Source organism: Biomphalaria glabrata, chromosome 8 (assembly GCF_947242115.1).
Source record: "Biomphalaria glabrata chromosome 8, xgBioGlab47.1, whole genome shotgun sequence".
In the NCBI taxonomy this organism is placed as follows: Eukaryota; Metazoa; Mollusca; class Gastropoda; family Planorbidae; genus Biomphalaria; species Biomphalaria glabrata.
In genome coordinates, this window is record NC_074718.1 from 33,481,982 (window position 1) to 33,507,229 (window position 25,248).

Sequence of the window (25,248 nt, forward strand, 5' to 3'; positions counted from 1 at the left end):
AATAAAAGGAAGATTCCTTCCCTGAAACTGGACGTTGGCTAGTAGTCTGTCGAGGAAGGTTCAAAGGTGGATAAGGCCCAGGACTCTTTGCTTACCTGACACTGTTGTATATCCCCTGCCATCCCCAAACATTTCACCCCCAGTTGATTACATATGAAAGACTACCCCTCGCTCTGACCGCCGACAACAATGAAGGCGCCCCGTTAAAATCTTCAACTTAGGTGTTACCATCAATTTGTTGTCCCTGGGACTAAAAGTGGCTTTATTTAACACTTCCCCCCTTCCCCTCACACAGTGTTTTATTTGGATTCGGACTTTGAGACCCCCATGGATCGTGGGGCGCACACAAGTGGAGGGATATCTAGGATGTAGAAAGTGCTGGCAGTTGAACTGTGTGCTGAGTTTGTGTCCTTTCCCTTTTCTCAACATGAAAAAACTAGTCACGCATTTAGAAACACGAACATGAATTACATACTTAATCATTTCTCTAACACTTGTGTTCTTTGAGTTCATGACAATGTTTGACTTAAAGATAAGCGAAACTCTTTGTGACATGTCTTCCAAACGCTATTAATATATATTTATTTTTTTACAACTCACCTTTGCAAGCTATTACTCTAACATTTGAGAATACCAAGATTTCTTATGTGAAATGTTCTATATTTATCCGAATCTTCTGTTGACTCTCTCCTTTTTCTAGATCATCTGGATGGTTGTTTTTTTTTTCTAGATCATCTGGATGTTTTTTTTTCTAGATCATCTGGATGGGTTTTATTTTCTAGATCATCTGGATGTTGTTTTTTTTCTAGATCATCTGGATGTTTTTTTTTCTAGATCATCTGGAAGGGGATTGGTGGCTGAGTGGTAACACTCTTGGCTTCCGTACCGATGGGTCTTGGTTCAAAGCTCGTTGAGATTAGGGTTTTGAATTTCGGGATTTTTAGGACTCCCATGAGTCAACCCAACTCTTAATGGGTACCTGACATTAGTTGGGGAAAGTAAAGGTGATTGGTCATTGTGCTGGCCACATGAAATCCTCGTTAACTGTCGGTCTAAGAAACAGATGATTCTTAATATCAACTGCTTTGTAGATCGCAAGGTCTAAAATGAGTTCTTTACAGAATAGGAAGATGTATTATTTCTAAAGTTATCATCCAGAGGAAAACAGGGATAAATAAGTTTGAAATCAAGATTTGATCATTATAAATATTGCTTGAAGTAGCTGTACATGTAGTTTGATGTTAGACAAAGGGATGACCACACCTGATCTCGGGGAGACATCTACCTCAGGTGATTGCCATAGCAATCAGAAAGCGACGTTGCTGCTGACCGCCCACGTCATAATGAAAACTCCCCACGGGAGGACAGCCAATATTTTCTTTCCTTTCAACAAATCTTTGTCTTGACAAGAGTCAAAGAATAAATATTAGTTCTTCGTTAATACTATTTTGATCTTCCTTCCAGTCTCCTAACTCAATGTTGAAGAAAACTTAATACATATTGACGTCTTACATATTCCTAACACATAAACGCCAAGATACGAGACAAGCTGGTGATCATAAAAACAAATAAACAAAAAGACAAAACTAAACATTTTCGTCATTGGATAGCGTTAATGATTGTTCATCTTCTGAATATTCACCTGTCACACCGTTCCTCTTCTGTTTGTTTGTCAGATTGCGACATTATTATTACAAAATCAGGTTGATAATATCTGGGCCCCAAGAGATTACTTGGTCCCAACCTCTAGTCGAGTCCAGTCCGTGGGCGGCGGTGTTTGTGCATGACTTCATTAATCACGGGGGAAACAAACACGATATGTTGTGTCTCAACATACAGTCTGCACGCGCAGACACCTACACGCGCTCCTGTCCACACACACTCGCGCCCAGACAGATGTTTTAAATGTGTCGAGTGACAGTGTGACAACAGGACATGCACTTTGTTCCTAATGAGCTCAGTTGACACTGCTGATTTAAGGCGCGACATTATTGGCTTTACTTTGGATTCACTTCGGACAATGGAAAGGTCAGTGACCTGCACTGGCTGTCTTCTAATACGCGTCGCTCATCTATCATATATATAAATATGCGAACCTTAGGCAGTTTTCAAAACACACAGTGCTACACCCTGGCAGAACATGCGACGCCGCTGACCCCAAACTGTATTGGTACTTGCCTTTCCTTCTAATAGATCAGCTTTGTTGAGAAAGGGGGGGGGGACTCCACGCACTTAAACTTTGAAACTCTAATTTCTTTTTTTCTTCTTCTTTTCTCTCTCTCTCTCTCTCTCTCTCTCTCTCTTACCTCTTCTGTCTTTAAAAAAACAGCATCATTTTTTGACACTGTGGAAGTTCTATCTTACATTCTCACTGTCTACACATACATATGCACTTCGCTTTGAAGATTTCCTTATTACGGACAGGTAAGTGCAGTTGACTGGCCTCTTGCTTCTTGCCTTGTATTTATATGTCCAGCAGCGAGTGAGAGAAGAGTGTGAGCCAGGACTACTATGGTATTAAGGCCAGCTACACTCTCAGCTCGCGGCTGAAGGGATCCAAGTCTTAATTGCAGGTGGCTGTGGATGCTAACTCATCGATACGGCACTCCCCCGATGAGTTTTTTTTATTTTTATTTTGCCTAACTTGAGAGAAAATCTGCTTTTTAACATTCAGAGGGGTGTGGCCTTAAGGCCTGAGTTGGAAATGGACGACATTTAGTCTAACAGAGTGATTCTGGCCTGCTCAAGTCAATGATCACTTTCAATAAGTAATTTTTAAAACAATTATCCCTCCTAAACGTAAAACTATATTCATATAAACATTCCTATTTTGTCATTGAAAAAAAAAATGGCTAGTATAGAGCCCGAACCCACGACATTCGCTCTATCAACTAAACTATGCAGCCGTACGGTTTAGTTTGCAGAATTGAAAAATACTTAGCGCAGCCACTGCTTTTAGTGTAATCAGGAGTTGATCTAAGTCTTAAAATCGACTTCCCTTTTAAGTGCGTGAGACTGACTATATCTGGACTTGTAGACGTTTCTTTGCGATCTTACAGAAAGTAAAACATTGAAAAAAAAATAAATAGGACAAAACCACTTTTTTTTTTCTCAGCCAGTTTATTTTTATCAAAGATAAAATGAAGACAGCAAGGATTCTTGATTGTTACACAACTGTTGATTGAAAGATTCAATACACTTTTACCAATATATAATTATTTTCTGTAGCTGCATTCTCAGCCTATGAAGATTGTTACGGAGCGTCTGTGCGTGTTGCTGATGTTGACCACGAGCAACATTATGGCAGAAAATGTGTTTGCTATGGGCTGAAGTTATTCTGATGTATCCTTGAGTAAGTCCTTGGCAGTGAAACTTATAGAGATTTGGAAGTGACTAGGACAAGCAGGAAACTAGTGACAGAAGGAGGTGTAGTTTAAAGTGGCTTGTAGTTTATGTCCAAGATAATATTTCACTTGGGATTTCATAATGAAGTAAATATCTTGATTGCCAATATACTGTTAATAAAGTTTACAACAGAGCTATAAAAAGTAAAGTAAAGTAAAGTGCCCCTTTCAGGCCATGCGATCTATAGGCAGATGATGAAAAGGTCATCTGTTTCTGTGGTCCATGGTTAACGAGGGTGTCATGTGGCCAGCGCAATGAACAACCAACTATTGTTAGGTACCCATTACAGCTGGGTAGATTCAGAAGAGCCCAATTTAAAATCCCAGTCTTTATTAGAATTCGAACCCCATGACCCCTCGGTTCGGTAGCCAAGCGCCTAACCGCTCAACCACCGCGCCTCCAATACAGTTATAAAGAGGCGAAAAAAGTTTTAACTTTCATGATCTTTGTATTTTTTTTTTCTCAGCTGTATTGCTGCGAGAATTTTGTTGTTTTTAAAACTCCTTTGTCAAAGCGAATTAAAACTAGTCTAAAATGAAACGAGCCCCTGTTGGTATGTAATCCCAAAATAAATGTAAGGAGCTGCACTTATCTGGCTACTTTATCTGCCTAGCTAAGGGAGGTTAAAGTTGAACTGCTTTTTCCTTCATTTCACTCGCATAACATGGCGCGTGCAGGCTTCGTGGGGCTCCGCGGTATCACCCGAAATCTACCGAGAGGTCGCAAGAAGGTTAATAAGCCAACAGTCTTGTCAGAGGATTTTGTTTTCTTGGAATGAATATACATATTTTTTTTCGGGGTGGGCAGTATGGAGTCAGAACCACATTTTATAGTTGTTTAGTGGAACTGGGAAATGGGGGGGGGGGGTCTTTAGAGCCACGCTGTATGTATAGTATACATGATTAGCAAAGTTTGTCAGAGAGTGATGCGTTTTTAACACTGTGCACTTGTTACTCATTTAATGAAATCTAGCACGCGATGCGCTTTACCTGGATGTAGTCGTAACGGCTATTGAATTTGTTATATACTTGTAATTGTCTTATAAATTATTTTTGCAAAAAACATATAAACATTTTTTTAATTGAAAGGCTGTATATCTGATTTTATTGGCATTATTACATTGCACAAGCAAATGTCTGCCATTAGTGTAATGTATTACTGCAGGCACACTAATATGTTTCTTGCGTGGGTGTGTGCACCCTGTTTACAGAGTCGGCGACTAACTGTGGTTGGTTGAATTTTGTTTCAACTCTCTCTTATCTCTGTCCTGTTCTTCACTCCTGCACTTTACGATCCAGATTTCTCACAGTCTGCACTTTTAGAAAACAATTATTTTACCAAATTTCGGAAAGTTACTGCTTGTATAAATGCACAACTTTATTATCAAGATAAGATTCGGGAAAGGTGGTGAAGCGTCGCGTCGATCTTTCACCATCAATGCAAAACAAACAAATTATGCTCCAAACATTAACCAGTCTTGAACTTTCCTTTAAACCGACGAAAAACACAAGTAAAAACAAAGGGAATAAATACATGAAGGATAAATAAATAGTTTTTTTTGTATGAAAGAAGTCTAATGCTTGACTTTGAGTGCGAAGATTAAGGAGGAATGCAGTATGTCATAACATTATGATACACAAAGAAATATTTCCTAACAGTTGAAATACATAGCACGCCCTGCTGCACAGGCTCTAACTTAAGATTTTGTCTCATTTTACTCTGTCTAATTAATGTTTACATGCATTTTACCTATATTTTACCTACATACTGTTCTGTGACTAGGGAACAACTTTTTTTTTGTATTTTATATCTCCAGTTTTTCAAAACGCCTTAAAGTCTAAGCGGTTAACAAGGACTTGTATATTTTGTTTTCCTCTTGTGTTTTTGGGATCGCGTTTTTTGAATTCCATGTCATGAACTGGCGGCCAATACTGCTTGTTGGTGCACTGGTCAAGAGGGTCGTCCAAAAATCATAATTCTTTTACTATTTTAACCTAATAGTACCATGCCATTGTGGTGAGATATAGGCTGCGCAAATTACTGTTATATTCTTTGAAGAAAATAAATTGTTTTCAGGCGGCCTGATGCAAAATATGTTTCGACTTCATATACCCAACTGGTGTTTACAATTTACTAAGTTAAATTGTATTCTGTTCGCGTGACTGATCCTCTCTTGGCAAATGTCTATTGACAATGTTTTAAACTTTTTCTCTTGGTGTAATTCACACAGTCTGTCCTCAGAGTATGTCCCCACAGTCTGTCCTCAGAGTATGTCCCCACAGTCTGTCCTCAGAGTATGTCCCCACAGTCTGTCCTCATAGTCTATCCTTAGTGTTTCAAGCTTTCAAATTTTATTTTATTTTTTTTCGAAATTTGTCATCAAAGTAAAAAAAAAACAACACACACACACAAAAAAAAACAACCACAATGATCAATCAAAGACCTGCGTTGTTTAAACTAGTAAAATTACAAATCTCTTTTTTTTTCTGCACTATTAACCTTCCCCTGTTTTCTTGTATGTAGATTATATTGGCCTAATCCTTTTCTATTAAACACTTAGATAAGGATAAACGATTTTTGTCAACATTGTATGCCAACGCAATATTGACTTTATTATTGATTAGTAGTTATTCAAACATTATTGTTATCTATATAGAATAATTTATAATAATTTATATGTCATGCTTTACATTTTTTGTCTAGTAACTACAATAAATGCGTATTTTGTGAGTGCTGGAATTGGAGATCTACGTTTATTCGTGGTATTAGGATCAGTCTTAACCACCTTATCAATATATCTTGGTAGGTGGACAACTTGTAGCAACACCAATTGGTGCAGCTTTCAATTTTTCTATTCAAATATTTAGCACAAAAGGAATTCATGTCACTTTTATTGCTGAATGAAGACGCCCAACTTTTTATTTTATTTGTTTTCGTATATATGAGGTCATGCCAATTTGGCATCTATTTGACTTTAGATTTGACCTCTCTGGCATACTTTATTTGGTCTCCTGTTTCTAAGGTAAATGTAACATCTGGCCAACTTTATTTGGCCACTGGGTGTATAGATGAGGTCATGCCAATTTGGCATCTATTTGACTTTAGATTTGACCTCTCTGGCATACTTTATTTGGTCTCATGTTTCTAAGGTAAATGTAACATCTGGCCAACTTTATTTGGCCACTGGGTGTATATATGAGGTCATGCCAATTTGGCATCTATTTGACTTTAGATTTGACCTCTCTGGCATACTTTATTTGGTCTCCTGTTTCTAAGGTAAATGTAACATCTGGCCAACTTTATTTGGCCACTGGGTACTAAATGTGACCTCTTGCATATTTTATGTTTGCGTCCTGAAACTAGATTCGACCTCTCTACCATACTATCTTGATACTTTAATTTATAGATTTGACATCTGACATACTTTCTTTATACTATCACTTATAGATTTGACCCCCTGACATACTTTCTTTATACTTTTACTTATAGATTTGATCTATGACATAGGTTTAATACATTGATTTCTTCTCTTCTTTGGCATTGACTTAATAATTTATTTGATTCTAAAAGTGTTTATGATTTAACCTCTGGCAGCTTGACCTTTTGAATGCTTGATTTGACCCTTGATTTTATTATTTTAGCCTCCTCATTAGTTTATTTGACCTCTGGCTTACTTTGATTTAATCCATCCAATCCTGGATTTGACCCCTGGATCACAAGTTGTGACTCTTGGATTACTTGATTTGACCTACGGTTTGCATAATTCGACCTTTGCCTTAGAAGATCTGATCCAAGACTTGAATATTTATGTGCGTGGATTAAACTCTTACTGCTCTGCCTTTGTATCATGTGTATGAAGAAATGTATACAACCTTTTGTACTTACATACCGTTTGATCGCCCCTTTATTGACCCAGCCTGACGATCCCTTAGTGTTTTGCTGTATAATCTCTAGCCACTGTCTCTGTAGGTTTTTATCAAGGCACAATATCGCATTGTGTGAGTTTACGTGACCTTATCAGAGCGCCTCCACCACCGCTGGGACTTAATCTTAGAATTTTGGTTTCAGTGTGTGCCTGCGTGTCGCTGGCGTTCATTGGTGTGCAAGTGTGATCGAGTCTCTAGTCTCACTCTCTAAGTCATATTTGATAACCCCCCGCTCCCCTCTCTCATTCCCACAGCAACAATTTGATCTAGAAGGAGATGATAGCAGATTTCAAGTTGTTTGTTTATAGATAGGTATTTTTTTTTGTTAGTTCCGAAGTAGCGACAGGACATTTCGAGATGTTGCCTGGAAATGGAGACACACAAACTAGTGTTTTAATTTGGTATTAAATTCCAAAACTAAGATTAGGGAAGGGAAAATATGCCTGATGTAAATAAAATAAAGAATGCCTTTTCTCTTTCCTTCTCTCTTTCCCTTTACTCACCCCCTCCCCACTTTCTCGTTCTCAATATAGAAATTATTTTGTGTTACAAGTGAAGGAGTTTAGCAAATGTAATTCTGCAGTGCTAACAAATGCACCAGGAATATCAAAGGGGCACCTTTTCAAACACTTATATTAGCAACACTTTCTTTATCTTATACAACAAAAAGCTCGCTATTTATAGGTTTTTTTTTTCTGCCATGTCTGAAAATCTCCAATTGTGATTCAACGAAATACTATTAATTTATTACTTTTTTTTGTTATAACAAGCTGAAAATAATGAAATTATTTCGATAGATGATTTCATTTTCTTCTTTGATGTCTTCCAGCCCGCATTGGACGCACTATACTGACCAAATCGGATGTGGACAGTTTATTGAAGAACACTCCGGCCTTGTCTAAGGGGAGCGGCAAACTGTTTCGTAAGCTGCATGATAAAGGTGAGTTTTACTCATTTGTTTTAAATTTGATACAATGGTGCTTATAAAGGGCATACAAAATATAGTATTCAACGACTTAAATAATGTATAGTTTGTGAATACCTCGGTGTATGCAAAGAAAGGCGAGCTGTTTATAGATGACAATCTCCAATATTAGAAGATTTTATTAAATTGTTTAAAACTTTCATGGTGTACATTTATATCTACGCGTTTTTTAATAACCCATCTCCTCCAAACTACTAAAACCAACAACAAACAAACAAACAACTAGATAGGTAAATACTTTCCTCGTCAAACTACATGAAATCAAAGTGTTCATATTATTGTTCACGGCTGTGCAGCTATATAAGTAAAAGTATTTGTTCAGTCTCGGGTAGATCCATCAGTTTATTTCCGTCCGGTTTAAGTTTCCAATAACTTTTTTTTCTGCTGGTGCTAAGTGCTCTTTCTTCAGTTTGTTCTGAAATCGTTGTCAATCCATTCAATCAAATGTTTTATTTTACAAGTCTCACATTTTAAAATATATATATTTAAGCTCTAGTAGTTTTTGTTTTTCTTAATTCGACATTGGTTTTCTCAACTATGCAGAATATTGTAGTGATTTTGTTTTCAAGACCGATAGATTCTTGGGGAAGAAGACGTAGAGTTCTCAAATTTACACATTTCCCAGACTGGCTTGGTCAGCACATTCGACGTCCACCCTATCCCCCTTTTTTATGTTACTTCATTTCTCGGACACGGAGACTATCTAAAATTCTGGGGTCAAACATTAAACTCCAAGCCTCCCGATGGATTCAGGCTCATAGCCCTGTCACGCGTCTTACTACTCTGCCTCTAAGCCCCGTTTCTAATCTGGCTGAGCTATTCTAATGCCATGTAACATTTTATTTTCAACTCAGTTTTTAATCTATCTGTGTGTGTATTTATGAGAATACAAAACAAAATCGATTTTTAATTCACCACCCCTTCTTAGCTGCTTTTTTTTTCTCTCCCCCGGGGTCCTGCCATTACAACACTAAAAATGTCAGCGTGTTGGTACTATGACACTATTTATCTACTTATTGGCTTCTTCCTCCACAGACAACGCTAAATGCTTCTTTATAGGAGGGTGGGGAGGGGTACCTTTAAGTTATTTAAGGAGATCGATTTATATGTTCTCTACACCAACCCCGTTTTTTTTTTTCCCACCCTATAATCCTACCCCACTCCCTTTTTGATATATTCTACTATTTCAAATTCTGTCATTGTAATTGAAGTCATGCGAAGCCGTTAACTGCTTGAACATTTTGATCACTTTATCTGTCTGTGGAAGAACACTTGGAGCTGTGGAAGTGTTGTTGGGAGGTTTTCTTACGCGCGTGTGTGTGTTTTGACAATTTACAATGTGAGGTTCCATGTTGATACTCTGTTGGACCTCGCTTCCCAGTCTCAGTGTTGGCGCCCTCATGCCATCAGTCAAAGCTAAATATCCCATTGTTATAATGGAAAAACTGAACTGAAACTTTCTCATGAATAATCGAAGGTCGAAACGGGTTCATTTTGAAAAAGAAGCGTGTCAAATATTTCTACTAAGATAGCATTATTTCCAGTTTTATTTTGTTACTTAATCTTTGCTTAGTGCACTTGACAGATTGAATCTATAAAGTAGAGAAGAAATACAAATCTAAGGTTTGGAGAAAAAAAAACAGGCAACTACAGGCCAGAACTTTGTCATTGTTCCAGACTAGATGATGCAGAGAAAGCGCGTTGCCTGAAGGCTGAAATTCAGTTTTGAAAGAACCAGTTAAAATAGTGTTTCTCAAACTTTTACCGGTGGCGATGTTCAAAAAAGAAAAATTTCGTTCGCGCCCCCATTAGCTGCTGGGATCTGGAGGATCGCTGTAGGCTCCCTCAGTGGGACCTGGAGGGTTTTTGAGAATATAATAAAAAAGAACAGAAACTTATATACATATAATTATAACAATTTTTCATTAATGTTAACACTATTTTTAGAATCCAAATTTATGTAATGAAATTTCACTAAAGCTATTCAGTAAAATGTAAAATGCTTTTCATGTTTGGGGGGTTCCTTCAAAATTGAAGATCATCTACTATTCTACTTGCTAGTCCAAACCTTCCGCAGGACGACGAGGGATGGCAGCGGGGCCATCGAGACGATCGAATGACAGTCCAGCGCACATACCGTACGACCAGGCAACCACACTTTTCTTTTTTCTTTTCTGAAATAGGGTTTCGTACGTAATTTTTAAATGCTTTTTGAATGCTAGAAAAAGTATTTTCTGCGGATAGAATTGGAAATATATCAGGTTTTCCCTCCATCCAGCAAAGGGATCTGGTTGGAGCGCTGTAAGCTTCTCCTGCGGGATCTGGGCGGAGCCCCGGCGCCAAGCATATTCCAGCGTTCTGAGACTCAGAAATTCTTTTTTTGGCGTCTATAACGTCTTTTCTCATAGTAATTAAAGAGAATGTAACAAAAAAAAAAGACTACTATTGAAGTGTTTTCTTGCAATAAGAGCGCACTATTCATCCTAGGAAAAGAAAAGTCGAAGGTCAAAGTAAGTGTAACAAATAACGAAGAAGCACTGACCACTAATAGTATGTGAATGGCTTTCGAGCTAGGCCTACATAGCTCAGGTACGTCTGTAATAGGCGTGATCGTCCTAAGACCATCTTCATCTTCAGTAATACGTCTCACGGACTCTTTTTTTCACACAAAATTTGAAAAGTCGTCAACAAAAATGAGGTATAATAGTTAAGCCATTCTGACACAAGAAAGTCAAGAAAAATCACAATAGCGTAGACGTTTTGTAACGCCTTCTTCAAATACCTTTTAGTTGATATAGTTGCAGACCAGAAAATGGTAGACATTTTATTAAAAGATTAATGGCGTATCTTACACTATTTTCAAGTTTGAAACGGGTAATAATGTCAGTTTTCTAATGTTTAAACGTGGATTGATAACTACAATGACAATACATTTTTTTTTTGCCGCCCCCACCCTTGACAAGACGTTGGAGGCGCTCCCCACAGTTTAAAAAAAAAGAGTTAAATGGTGATAATAAAAGAAAAAGATGATTTCTTTGGACTGGATGTGGTGTTAAGGGCCTATAAGCTATTTAAGTAGATCGATTTATATGTTCTGTCAACACCTCCCCCCCCCCTCCCAAATGAACCTGTTCCCTACTAGTCTACTATGAAATGTTGTTATTGTACTGTCCAAGTATTTGTGGTTAATGTGTCAGTGTATGTGTGAGTCTGTGTATGCGTGTGTGTATCGAATATAAAGAGTAGAAAGGCGTGAAAGCCCCTGTATCTTAAGCTCGTAGGACCGCGGTCATTCCACCTTTCCTGGGCGCGTGGGCTCGCGTGTGTCAAGTTCTGATGCACGCTTCTTTGTCCACTACATTTTCCTCGGACTGGACAGTCGGACATTAAAGTTTTGGGTCACTGGACTCGTGGGGGACAAAAGCAGGAGATGAAAGAAAGCGAAGAAAGGTTCTTAGCTCTCCACACCACCCGCCATGGGTAAACACACACACACATGCAAGGCCCCCCTCCCCCACCCACATGGCCCCCTCCTCATTTTATTGGCACACAATAATAACCCAGGCAGAGATGCCCTGTTCTTTATGCACCGAAGAGCCCAATAAATATCATATGTCAGGACACTTTACGTACAGAAGTGGCCAGGTAGTGACCCCGAGAAAGACGCATACCTTAGCTATTTTTAGATCTTACAACTATCTGGTCAATTGTTTTTTTTTTTTTTTTTTTTACTTTTCTGTTTCTACTTCACTTTGGACACTGCAATTGAAACAAAAAAATATTCACTTTCAAAGTCGTTTATTGGCCAGCTTTCTATTAATACAACTTTTAACGTAATCATGTATGCTGATGTAGTATGTGTGTATAATCATCTATGTTGATGTAGTATGTGTGTATAATCATGTATGTTGATGTAGTATGTGTGTATAATCATGTATGCTGATGTAGTATGTGTGTATGTGACTGTGTCATAATTTTTTTTCTTCCTTTTATGTGTGTGCATCCTTGTATTCGTGTAAAGGTCTATTTTATTACTATTATTTTTAATTTCGGGATCTGTGGCGCCTCTGAGTCCACCCAGCTGTAATGGGTACTCGACATAAATTGGGAAAAGTAAAGGCGGTTAGTCGTTGTGCTGGCCACATAACACCCTTGTTAACCGTGGGTCACATAAACAGAATGACTTTTACATTATCTGCTCTATATATCGCAAGTTCTGAAAGGGTACTTATGGTACTGGCTATTTAAATGATCTATTTCAATGGTCTCTGATCGTTATTCGACAGGTCTAATAAATGAAATCGGTTTAATGCTGACGGCAAATCAAACGAGATCAGTTCGGATGTTTGGAATTCATCTTTATTTCAAACATTGGTAAACAATGTCTTCTAATAAATATAAGAACAAGTTTTCTTAAACCTTTGTGCCCATTTCAAAGACAAATAGTAACTTATTTGGGAGGAGTTTACTTTATCTTCCTAGACTAGAGAGCTAAGCCTGAGCATTTTGAACCAAGATGTGGTATATCATTGCTAGACATTTAGAGAGAAAAAAATACTCGTATCACACAGTGATTTCATTTCTTGATTCTAGATGTAATAACTCGAAGCGAGACTACATTTACGACATTGTCAGGATTTATCTGAATAGGACAAAAAATGACGGCTGGTGGTCGTTTGGCAGGGATTTCTTTAAAAAAACAAAGATCCACGACTAAATTCCAAGTTGAGACTCTGGTGTGCCTTTAGGGAAAAGAAACTCGTTCAAGTTTAAACTTTTTCTTTCATTTTGACGAACCACATTTTTTTTGACAAACTTCTATTCAGATTTCACTGTCTTTTTTCCTCCCCTTCAAAAGTACTCGAGGGTTATAATTAGCTACAAGTATTCCCAGCGTATTTAGAATGTATTCTACAGTCCGCCACAGAGAAATGTCGGGTAGAAATGAAAACGGTTGTGCTCCGCGAAGCACGACTGCAGTTTTTTTTCCCCAAGTCTACGTACGGTCGTGTACATGTAACATCTTTTGTTGGAGTCAAGTTTTTGTTTGCGAACGATGGCACGCACGGACTCGAACAGACCAAGAAGATTAGCAGCGAAATCTCTTGTTTTGACGCGATTTTTTTTACATATCCTACTACTGTCTCTGTGATCTGTTTTTGCATTGCGTTTTCTGCTGTGAAAGTGATGTGATAACTTGGTTATGTCCCAGCGACTTGTTGCAACTGGCCCAGCGGCTTGTCTTGAGCTCATTGAGATCTCTTCAGTACGGATGTGATGCTGATCTATTCCGTGGTGGTCAACAAGGGAATGACCTAGCTGCGTATGTTAACGAATGCTTCAGCTCAAGATGACCATTTATGTTTTTTTTTTCCTCTCTCTCTTCAATTATCTCCCTTCGCTTATCCACCTTCTTCTTGGCGTTTGCTAAAATTATAGAAACTAAATTATTGTTTGGAATAAAATTGCGAATCATTTGAATTTTGATGAGACATTTTCAGTGTAGTCCCCATTCTTACTTCGTCTTGTTCTGTCGCCTAAAGTGTCTTACTTCGATATCTCAGCACTTAACCCATTGGAACCAATTCCTAGCCGTACATACCTTCATATTAACACTTAGAAGCAAGCACTATTTCTTACTGAAGAGTACGCCCGATGACTCTAACAGGACACACCTTTCAGTAGCTCTTTGATCAGTGCAGTGGATCAAGTGTGGCATTTAATGGTTGCCCAATAGAGCAAGAACACGAATCAATATTTTAGGTACACTGCGGCACAGTTTTGTTTCTTTTTTAATTAGATCCGCTAGATTTTTCATTTCGACCATGCACTTTACTGTTAAGAAGATTTGGTATACCATAGTTTTGTAAACCCTAGCAGCAGCTTCGTAGACGCTCCAAAAAACGGACAACATTGCCACTCGCAGGCGTTTTATTCCTGACATAAACTTGGAGCCCAGGCTAAAGTCGAGAGCCAAAAAAATGGCCACAATTATAAACACAGGCATTGAACGTGGGCCGGCTGGTGTTTAGGAGAAAAGATGGTAGTGTTTAAAAGTTCTTTTTTTTTTATAACTTAATAATCCTTCCTTTGGTGTCATTAGACATCGCCCTCCTCCTCCCCCCCCCCCCCCTCTCTCTCTCTCTCTGTGTTATCTGATTGATAATCTGTTGATATTTCACGTTGGGGTAGCTCCCGTGCAGCCATCACTTCCGATAATGTCCTCAGTGACCTTGTGTTCTTCGAGTGGGGACGTTGGAATGTTCACAATTAAAACATCATAAATAACGGAGGCGGTGGGGAAGGGAAGATCACGTGGTCTTCTGCTTGGGGGGGGGGGGGGGTTGCCTGAGACAACACATTCCAGTAGTTTTACCAGGAGAACTTGGAACTAGCCGTAGGTCATGTAAGAGAATGTAATTGGTTTATCCCGTTCTTCATCTCTTGATACTCAACCTGATAGCCTTGTATCTTGGCGCCTCCACCACCTTTTTTTCTGTTACCTTAGTCGGTGTTGGTTAGGTTTTCTGTCAGGCAGATATAATCTTAATCTTTATCGGAACACTTTCATTGTATTCGTTTTTCTTGTTGTTCTACTGTACAGTGTTCCCCGAACAGCGAACCTTTAAAATCTCTCGGCTGGAGCTCATTTTTATGTTGTTGTTTCTTTATTTTTGTTTCGGCTATGTGTAACTTTGAACTCTTCAAACAGTCATTGTTATTCAGATTTGAGTACTGTACATTGCGGATATCATATCGAAAAGCTTGGCGCAAATGTTACCGTGACATATTTGCGAGAAGAATCCAACCATGAAGTCATATCCAGGTAATGTTACCCCAAAACTAGCTACACATATCTCAGTGCGCAATACGAAGCTTGCTCCGACCTGTTTTCCTGTAGCTGGAAGCTCTAAGGATGCCATGACGGGCTTTGCGATTTTTATTTTTATTTCATTGGCGGAGACCATTCAAATCTAAATGGTTGAACAAATATATCCCTGTCCAGCAAAATATTGAAAATAGTTACAAATATTGCATGCGATGGTCTCAAAGCTCAACTTGACAAAGAACTAGCTTCAGCTGCTCATGAATGATTGGTTCTTAGCGTCTGGGAACAAAAGTGCACTTGCCTGGGGGTTGGGAGTGTGTGATATAGAATCCAACATGGTCTTCTCAAAGTAGAACTAGGAGAAAAGTAAAGAATGAAACCAAATAATAACCAATAATTAAAACTTGTAAGTTTTCGTGACAAGATAACTCAAATATGTACGCAGAGAAATACATACACTCCCTTTATTTGCAATCATAATATGATGACATGAATACAGTTTCTGATAGTAGATGAGTTTTTATCCTATTTCAAAATAGCAAATACCTATGCACATAAAATGTGTATCGTTAAAAAACAAACCAACAAACAAATCTGTGCATCAATTTTAAACAAAATGAAAACTATATTTAAATTGAATTTTACTTTCATTTTTGAGAACTGACAATGCAAAACACGTACTGTGTGCTTTATTCCCTGAAGGAATAGAGTTCAAATCTGAACGGGTGGAAAGACAAAAACAATAGTAGCTTCTCCTTATGGGTTTAGAAAACAAAAAGTTTGGGGGGGGGGGGGGGAGGCTAAAAAAAGCTTTTTTGTTTAAAAGTGTCTACAGTTCCTGACACCAGAGATGCACTAAATATAGTCTGTTAGTGTTAGGCGCTCTGTTCTAACTAGTCTGGTCCAGTATCTGTGCAGTGATGTTTCAATATTTCTTTACGTGAAATGGTTGGGAAAAGGAGGGCGGGGGGGGGGGGGAGGGAAGAACATCTTACGTTGTGTCAAGGACAGTTCATGCTTGAGTGATGCCGTTACGGTGGCCTTGTTGGGACTTGTCGTCGGCCCACTAGTTAGCGAGGCTTTCGACATCATCCCATTCTTACAGCGTGTGTGACCCGGTTTTGTAGATTTACAACTCCAGTCTAGTGGTAGGTAATTCGGGAAATCCCCATTGGCTCTTCCCCCCCCCCTCCCCTTACATCCTTTTTCTGCATAATGTTACTGTAGTCGCCACGGGGCGTTGCCGTTGTCACAGAAAGTTGCTTTACATTCCATGTGTTATTGTTTAGAACTGTAGATTGTTGTGTTCGCACTTGCGGTAGCTTGTTCAAGTATTAGATCTTAATTCACTCCATAATAAACGATATGTTCATTTTTTTTTTACATTTACGTAAATTCGACCCATCGCTGCATTGATTGGTATACGCAGTGCTTTTTTTTGTAAAAAGGTGCCGGTACTCAGTGATGGATTGCCTAACTTTTAACTAATAATAAATTAATAAAATACAAGAAAAGTAATATTTTTCCCCACATTGAAAAAGGCGCCGGTACGCCGTATCGGTGCGTACCGTCACAAAAAAAAGCACTTTGTATAGGAGTAAAATACCTCTTTCAGGCCTTGCGATTTATATTACAGATGATATAGAGGTCATCTTTTTCTATGGCTTAAGGTTAACGAGGGTGCCATGTGGCCAGCACAACGACCAACAACTTTTACTTTTCAAATAAATGTCTGTCACCCATTAGAGTTGGGGGGACACAGTGCCGACCTAAAAAAATATAACATTCAAAATGCCAGTCTCCATTGGGATTCGAACCCGAGACCCATTGGCTTGGAAGCAAATCACTTTACCGCTTAGCCACCACGACCTTTTTTTATATGTATAGGTGACTCGGGTGACATAGTAACTTGGAAATGAAAGCTTGGATTCTTTATTTCTGTTTTGCCTGTTTCTTATTCCTGTTTATACGTTTAAATATGTTCTGTTTAATGGCTGCGTTTTTAGTTTGGGCGGCTCTATTCTGATCATGCCAACGTCAATTCGTTCTGGACTTCGGCTATCGTCCCCATCCTCCTGCCAGAGATTCTGACCAATGTTGTTGGTGATACTTCAGTTCAGCCCGCCCTTGAGGTGGCAGACATAAAACGTACTTATCGCAGCGTTACAAAATATTTTCCCCTCTCCTATACAACGTTTGGCCTAAACTAAGTAATGAGCCTATTCGATCATAGACGTGATCCGGCTTTTGTTGGCCTCTTTCTGTCGTAGAACGAGTAGGGTTCATCTTGTAGAGCACTTTTTCACTTGTAGAACCCTACTAAGGAGAGACATTCCCGCCCAGGTGTAACGCCAGTTGGCGTGGCATTGGCTCGGGTGGTACCAAATTCACTGTCCTGCTGTAGGATCAGAATATTGATATAGCTATAAATTCTGTAGCAAATAATCATTCCCTAATAACTTGCTTGGTGTTTTCATGTAAGAACAGTGTTTCTCTCTTGTTTCAGGTATCATCTCGTACACAGAGTATTTGTTCCTGTTGTGCGTCCTAACAAGTAAGTCCATGCATTATGTCACTTTATACCTGGCCCCATGTCTTAATGTTATTCCAACTCTTTCTTCCAGCTGTATGTCCATCACTTGTGCCCGTACAAAAACTTTCTCTACAAATCTCTAAAGTATAGCTACAAATAAGTGGTTCTTTTGACAATTTTTTTAATGTCCTTTAACCTTGGAAAACTTTTTTTTTCATTTCTTTTGTACCAAATCTCTTTTATTACCACATAGAAAAGAGATCATATATTAAAAAAAAAAGATTTTAAAACAGAAATATTTGAAACTGTCTACGTACTTACATTATAAACAAAATTCAAATTTGTATCGCACAACAGAAAATAATTGTATGTCTCAGGAGGCAGTGGTTCTTTTAGTGTACGCCGCTGTACCCTACACTGCTAACTCAAACAAAACGACTACCCTAAGTTCTAGACATTTTATCAAATTTCAACACTGTCCTAGAGACTGGCGAAAACTTAGCATGGTCGCCGCGAATAGTGAAAAATTATTACATAGATACCTTTAGAGAACCATTGACAGCTAAACCTAAGCATCCTATATATTGTATGCGTATTGCTATAATAATATATATGTATGTGGTGTATGTATTGTATCATCTCCTCACCTCTCTGCCTGGGAACTATGTCTGGTGCTGTATGTGTTTTATGTACCTTCAAGCATTGTGTTTTCTGTTACTCTCTTTCAGTGATTTAGTTTCTGTTACTTTTAGCCCTGTTGAATTATTTGATCATTATTTAGTTATGATTTTTTTTCTTTTGTTACCTCCTCTTAGTGAGTTCTCAAACTGGTCCAGTAGATAAACACCCAAAGAATGGTGGGTATAGGTTTGAACGTTGTCATAAAAAAAAATTTTTTTTGTTTGTTTTTTTTGCCTTACGCTTTTTTCTTTTAATTGTTTGAACTTCATTGCTACATTTTGAGCTAATTGTACTCCCCCCCCCCAACCCCTTCGTGCACGTTCTCCTCTGTGTAATCCAGTGACACTATTGATAACGGAAATGCATGGCCACATTGACTTTATGCCACATTGACTTTATGCCACATTGAAATTCTGTCGGCTTTATGATCTCTTTCAACAAAACAACAAATTGGTTTCAATTAACTCTCTAACTGTGTCTCTATCGCTTGCATGGACGTCTCTTCTCTCTAGTCAAGTTTTAGTTTACTAAACAACTTTTTGTACAAGCGCTAATATTAATGAAATGAGTTGTACAAATAAATACGAAGGTTTCAGTAGGCCAACATTTAGGTTTGAACCTATTCTATGACAAAAAAAGGTTTTCCCCACCAGTAAAACAAGGTTTCCCAAAGTGATACCACGGAATGAGGACCTCAATTACTTTCTACATGCACAACCAACTTTGTGTAATCGCATGCACGTGGGCATGGCATGATAGAATTACGTTGATTTTATTTGTGTTGTTGAATGAAATTCCAATGTCTAAGTGAGATGTATTTGAATAAGGACGACCCTTGTAGCAGAACTCGTGTAGGACGTAACAGAGACGGCTTTTGCAGGACGCAGAAGCCTGGGCGAGTATCACATTCTGGGCCTTACTCTTACATAAAGTATTACGCCAAGAGCCTGCGTGGCAATGGATTAAGATGCCTGACAGTAACAAGACCTTGTTTCGGGTAATTGTTTTCGAAAACACTACACCGTATTTTATTATTATTATTTATTTATTAATTAAAACGAACGGAAGAGGCCCCACACATCTGTATGATGGGCTGATGATGACAACACAATCTTCTAATCATGGGGCGCGGGGCTTTGGACGGCCGGCTCTGGACATAACGTGTTTTAAGCTCATTATTAAACACTCTGTCGTTGGTTTGTAGCTAGTACAGCTAAATCGTTGTGGACTTGTTAAATTCTGAATGACTTACTCAAATAAGACTTAAAACATCTTTTTTTTTTTTAAATCAACTGAATGTAACTTTTATTAACAAATATACACATCTTTCAACTTCACAACTGAAATAATGATCATTTAAACAAGATCTCTCTCTCTCTCTCTCTCTGTCTCTCTCTCTCTCTCCAAAATGCACTTCTGTCACTCGTTTTCTCCTGTTCAACTTTCTCCTCCACATGTATAACCCTGAAATACGACAGACCTCGTTGTTACATCAGAATTCAAGCCACACAACCCAACTATCCGCTCTCCTTTACTCATGGTTACATCAGAAGCATGCACACACATAACACTCATACATTAAAACATTAATCTATTCAGAATGTTAGTTTATAACGATACGTGGAATGTATGCTGTCTATTCTCGACCAACTGTTCTTTTCGCGTATTGTGCTGGACGAAGGCGTAGACGAGGATGAGGGCTCAGAAGTTGATACAAGATTTACACGTTTTCTTTGAATGATTCATTTAATGGGGATTCGAACATTATCAGTAGCTCAATCTTGAACGTGTCCTAATTGCCATTTATAAAGACTATAAACCAACATTCAATGTGTCTAGATCTATGTTTTGTCAACACAGATAGTGTGAATGAATACTCGATGTGACAGCAACATATTAAGTCGAGTCAAGGTTTAGGAATATGCAACTACTGCATGCTATCTGCTTGGCTACAAATTACTTACTTTCCACAATAAGACTCGGATAGTGAATCGAATCTTAGATTTGACCAACAAATGAATGTTTATCTGCGTTTACTGTTAAAAATGTCAACAGTTTAAAGGGTTCAATAAATCTTTTTTTTTGATTCAGTCAGTGAATTGCATACACTTGTTTCCACAGGCAACACAATAGTTCAGGCAAGTTTGATTGAGTGACTTCCATGTTTGTGGGATAACTTCACTGGTGCTCGAGTGGCGCAATGGCAACATTTATCTTTCATTCACTTGCCTTTGTTAAGGCAGTCCGCAATAATTAACTCCATTTCGGAACATGACGATTGATTTTACTGGGGCTTTTGTGTTGGCGTATTATGCTCTACGTAATTCCTTTTTTTTTGTTTGTTCCTCCCCCCGGTGAACAGTAAAAGTGAAGGTTCCCTCCCAATGGCAACTTGAGGTTGTGTGTGGGGAACACGCGAGTGTGTATTGTTACACGGGTATCAAAATAACTATTGAAATTAGGTATTGGCTCTAGGTACTTATGGAGAAGTTGATAGCCGAAGAACAGCAGTGATTTGTTTCAAAACTTGGAGGCTGTGTTCACCGTAACCGGGTGATGGCATTTTGTGTGTGTGTTGAGTTGATGAAAGAGGAGCGTGGGTCTAGTCTGAGTGGCTGGTGGTGTAGTGTTTGCCTAGACACGCAATCTCCGTCTATTATCCATACAGTAGCGGCCTTGGTTCGAGACTTGAAAGCACTTAGGACTCGAAACGACGAATCTTTTTTTTCTTCATTTAATAACTAACGTGTTCTAAAAAAACACCTTAAAACTTGTTTTTTTAAACACTTAACCGCGTGAACAATGCTGATATGGTCGAAAGTGTTAGTTATGAATTCGTTTTAAAAAAAAAAAGCCAAAAAAAAAAAAAAAAAAAAAAAACCCCCTCCCCCGCCCCGCCAAATAAAACCCAGTTTTCATGTTGCGCTTACTGTTTAGCACTCAAATCTATCTGCTCTTTTTAGTCAAAAGAAAGCTATTTCTGGACAGTGTCGATGTTTCTTAATCCATGCTTTTAGATCTATGTTACGCTGTGGCCACAAGTGCAAGACGCTAGTATCAAAGTATTTGTATTGATTTCTGCAAGTTTGTAGCGCATTCAATCTCTAGTTGATGTGGTGCCAAATGTTACAGACTAAATCGTCTGTGTGTGTCTGTGTGTACGTGCTTGTATGTGTGTGGGCTAGAAGTGGAACGTGAAAGATATTACGTCGAGATAATGTAATGTAAATTAGTTGTGAAATTATTACTTTGTTGTTGTTGTTTTTTTAATTCTTTATTCCGTGCCCTATGCCTTGTGTCCTGGGTCACTTAGTTGGCTAGTTTGAACATATTGTGCAGCCCCCTACGGTGTTAAGTCCAGGTTACTTAACGGGGTAGCTCTAGTATCATGATTGTTTCATGGCAGACAGCTGTGTGACACAATGACCAATCATGGATTTGACCCTTTAACAAATCAAATGGCGACTCAGTAGCCTCACCTGACACCCGTCTCAGCAGACTTGCTGGCTTTAAGTTGCCCAATGTTTTGATTTTTTGTTCTCTTTTCCACATGTATAAACTGAATGGAAATCATGTAGGGTTACGACCAATGATCATTGCTGTAGAGTTAGAGGCTTCACAAAGAAAGAAGAAAATATATCATTACAACAGACAACGTAAACAAAAAAAGCTCGTAGGACATCAAATGGTGTATCACGTAGGACATCAAATAATGTATCTCGTAGGACTTCAAATAATGTTTCACGTAGGACATCAAATGGTGTATCACGTAGGACATCAAATAATGTATCATGTAGGACATCAAATAATGTATCACGTAGGACATCAAATAATGTATCACGTAGGACATCTAATGGTGTATCACATAGGACATCAAATGGTGTATCACGTAGGACATCAAATGGTGTATCACGTAGGATATCAAATAATGTATCACGTAGGACATCAAATAATGTTTCACGTAGGACATCAAATAGTGTATCACGTAGGACATCAAATAATGTATCATGTAGGACATCAAATAATGTATCACGTAGGACATCAAATAATGTATCACGTAGGACATCAAATTTTGTATCACGTAGGACATCAAATGGTGTATCACGAATGACATCGAATGATGTTTCACTTAGGACATCGAATGATGTATCATGAAGGACATCGTATTAAAAGACAAGTTTGGACGACATATCATTTCCGGTTTTCCTATAGAAACATCGAAGCTCAAGAAAACATTAAGAAACTGGGACACAAAATAGAGCTGTGAGATTCATAATTAACGAAAATTTACATTTGATTAGAGTAACACCGTTAGTAAAATCACCAAATTTAGAAAGCCTTCAGGAAAGAAGACTCAAAAGTAAACTAGCAATTATACATAAAACACTGAACCATAATCTTCTAATACAAAAAAAAATTAATAAAATATTCAGAAAGACACAAAGGTAAAGGCACGCTCCTCGTTCCATATGCTAGGACAAATTTGTACAAATACTCCTTCTTCCCTTGTGCTATTAGAGCATGGAATGGGTTGCCTGAGCCAGCCAGGAAAACCAGTGACATGGCAGAATTTAAGTCATTGATTAATATTCATGACTAAATACATGACGCGTAGGACGTAATCATCTTCTTTTTTTTTTTTTTTTTGAAGTAACGTCTGTATTATATAAGATAAGATAAAGTGTTTTTAAAAAAATCCCTTTTGATTGGGACATGTTATTTAATAGATCACTTTGCTAAATAGTAATGGCCACACGTCTCTCTGTGCCTGAATGTATTTACTGCATGCCTACTGGATAGAGATGGTTTTCGTTGACACCATTATTGAACTCGCTGACCCTCAGCGTTCTACCCACGGGGACTGGGGCGCTCCTCCCTCTCCCCCCCCCACCCCTCCAGGTGTTTGCCTTCGTGCTGGGCTACCTCCACAAATATTGTTGCTCACTCCTGGGACGGCGCTCCCTCGGCTCGCGCGGTGCGAACCACCGCAGCCACTGACATTTCGCGACAAATGTACTCACCTCTTGAACAAACGTTTATAGCCTGTCCCAGAGGGGGAGCTAACTCGCCTTAGGAACTTTTTTTTTTTATTATTTGTCGGAGTGGAGGGCGTTCTGTTCTCCTGTCCATTGTGTCTCGGCTTGGTTTTGTTCCCCAGATCTGGGTTCTCTTGTATTGGATATGACGTGTAGAAGAACCTTTCCTCTTGGCCAGGAAATAATTACATGAAGAGCAGTGTTCTTTTTATTTATTTTTTTTTGCTAGAGACTTGACATGTTAGTTTGAATCTGTCTGTAGTCACATCTACAATTATTCATTGGCGTAGACAATACATGAAACAGTAAAAAAAATATTACCAAATAGTCAATTAATTACTGGTTATTCCTTATTTTATGTGTTACCCACAAGGGAAACCAATCCTTCAGTATTCACATATTTCGTTACACATCGAAAGAAGAAAATATTTTTACATTCTTAAGAGATACAGTCGGAAGTGCAGAGTTCCTCCCCTTAGATAAGTTTTTTTTTAATTATTTTTTTTTAAAGTATTTTTTTTTTTTTTGTATATGTTTGTATTACCTATAGACGTATAATAGATTCCCAAGAATAGTATTATGTGTATTGCATCCGGATCACTAAAACTAGCAAATGCCTGTAAAGAGTGCTGTAGTTGAAATCACCCATGTCTTTATACTAAGTTGAGCTAACAGTCTAGTGTAGTTTATGACTTGTTAGTCTCTCCCCACCCAATCATGTCTCCTGTTAGTTACAGTCCACCACTTGTTGTAATAACGTCTCGAGTGAAATAAGAAATTCAACCATTCCCGTCACTCAATAGTTCGTGCATGTGTTTTGGGGTAACCTTTTCCTGTGCCGCTCGCCGCGGTCCTCCCCAGAAAGCAGATAGTATTCCTAATTGAACACAAATAAGAAGTTCCCGCACTGAATTCGCGCCGGTCGCTAACGTCAACCCGCAGCAGGGCTGCCTTGTTTCTTGCTTCACCCTGCCCAGGTAAACAAGGGTTAATTTCGGGGCTGTCTGACGGAAATGTGGACTGCTGCTGGCGCGTGTAGGCTCCCGTTTGAACTCACCCTCCTGTCGTACTACGTGGTTTGGAATAAGAGTCAGCTAAAGGTGGTCTGGAAGTAGTTCCTATCAATTGTACTTTGATTACACAGCAACCATGTCCTATCTGCCTTACAAGGGTGTGCAATTTAAGTGACTTATGTTCAATGAATCAGTGGAAGAAGATTTACCCCGAGACTTTATTTTGAAAGGAGAGTTTCTTCTTCGTTCTGATGAGAGTTTGTAAAGGACAGTTTGTAGTAAGCAAAGATTAGAGGAATACATTTCAGTTCTACACTGCTCCATATTTCCACTAGTAAAGTGTTGTTGTTTTTTTAACTTTAATTGTTGTCTGACAAATTGTATTCTATCGCCTGATTGCAGTTATGCTTGTTACTAGCATCCAAACCTCGTGACCTTGTTGAGTGATCACAGATCGGCAGTTTGATTTACCGGCTCGAACGACAAATGGACTGCTAGATCTAAATTCAAGTTGTTATGTGTTGCCCTTATGTAACAAAGCAACAAGGCCAAAATAAAAGTATTGTGCGTCAAGAATACCAACCGAAATGATCAATTCATACAAATCTGAACCAGTACCGTTAATTTTTTTTTTTACCGAGCAAAGATCTGAGCGAAGAATGAAACATATTCTAAATGTCTAAATCGAGGATGTGAATTTCCCCCTTCCCAAATTTTGATGCCCCCCTCTGTGCTATCCCTCAACTGTCAAAATATGATGAGATAATTTGAAATCTACTGTCAACTAATCTCACCAAGATGTACTGGTGTTGACTAAGAGAGGGTGCGGGGGCAAAGGGG

At 38.5% G+C, this 25,248-nt stretch overlaps 1 protein-coding gene across 9 annotated transcripts in view; it reads left to right on the forward strand.

Moving 5' to 3' along the window:
* LOC106069354 (calcium uptake protein 3, mitochondrial-like) overlaps positions 1–25,248 on the forward strand; it is a 71,639-nt gene that overhangs the window by 11,399 nt on the left and 34,992 nt on the right. For 6 of the 9 annotated variants that reach the window (XM_056038549.1, XM_056038547.1, XM_056038551.1 and 3 more), the window contains exons 3-5: positions 8,161–8,271; positions 17,652–17,699; positions 18,494–18,535. In XM_056038549.1, the coding sequence (XP_055894524.1) occupies positions 8,161–8,271; positions 17,652–17,699; positions 18,494–18,535 (201 nt within the window). The remainder of the gene's footprint in view (positions 1–8,160; positions 8,272–17,651; positions 17,700–18,493; positions 18,536–25,248) is intronic. The other 3 variants (XM_056038554.1, XM_056038550.1, XM_056038556.1) reach the window with 1 other exon arrangement.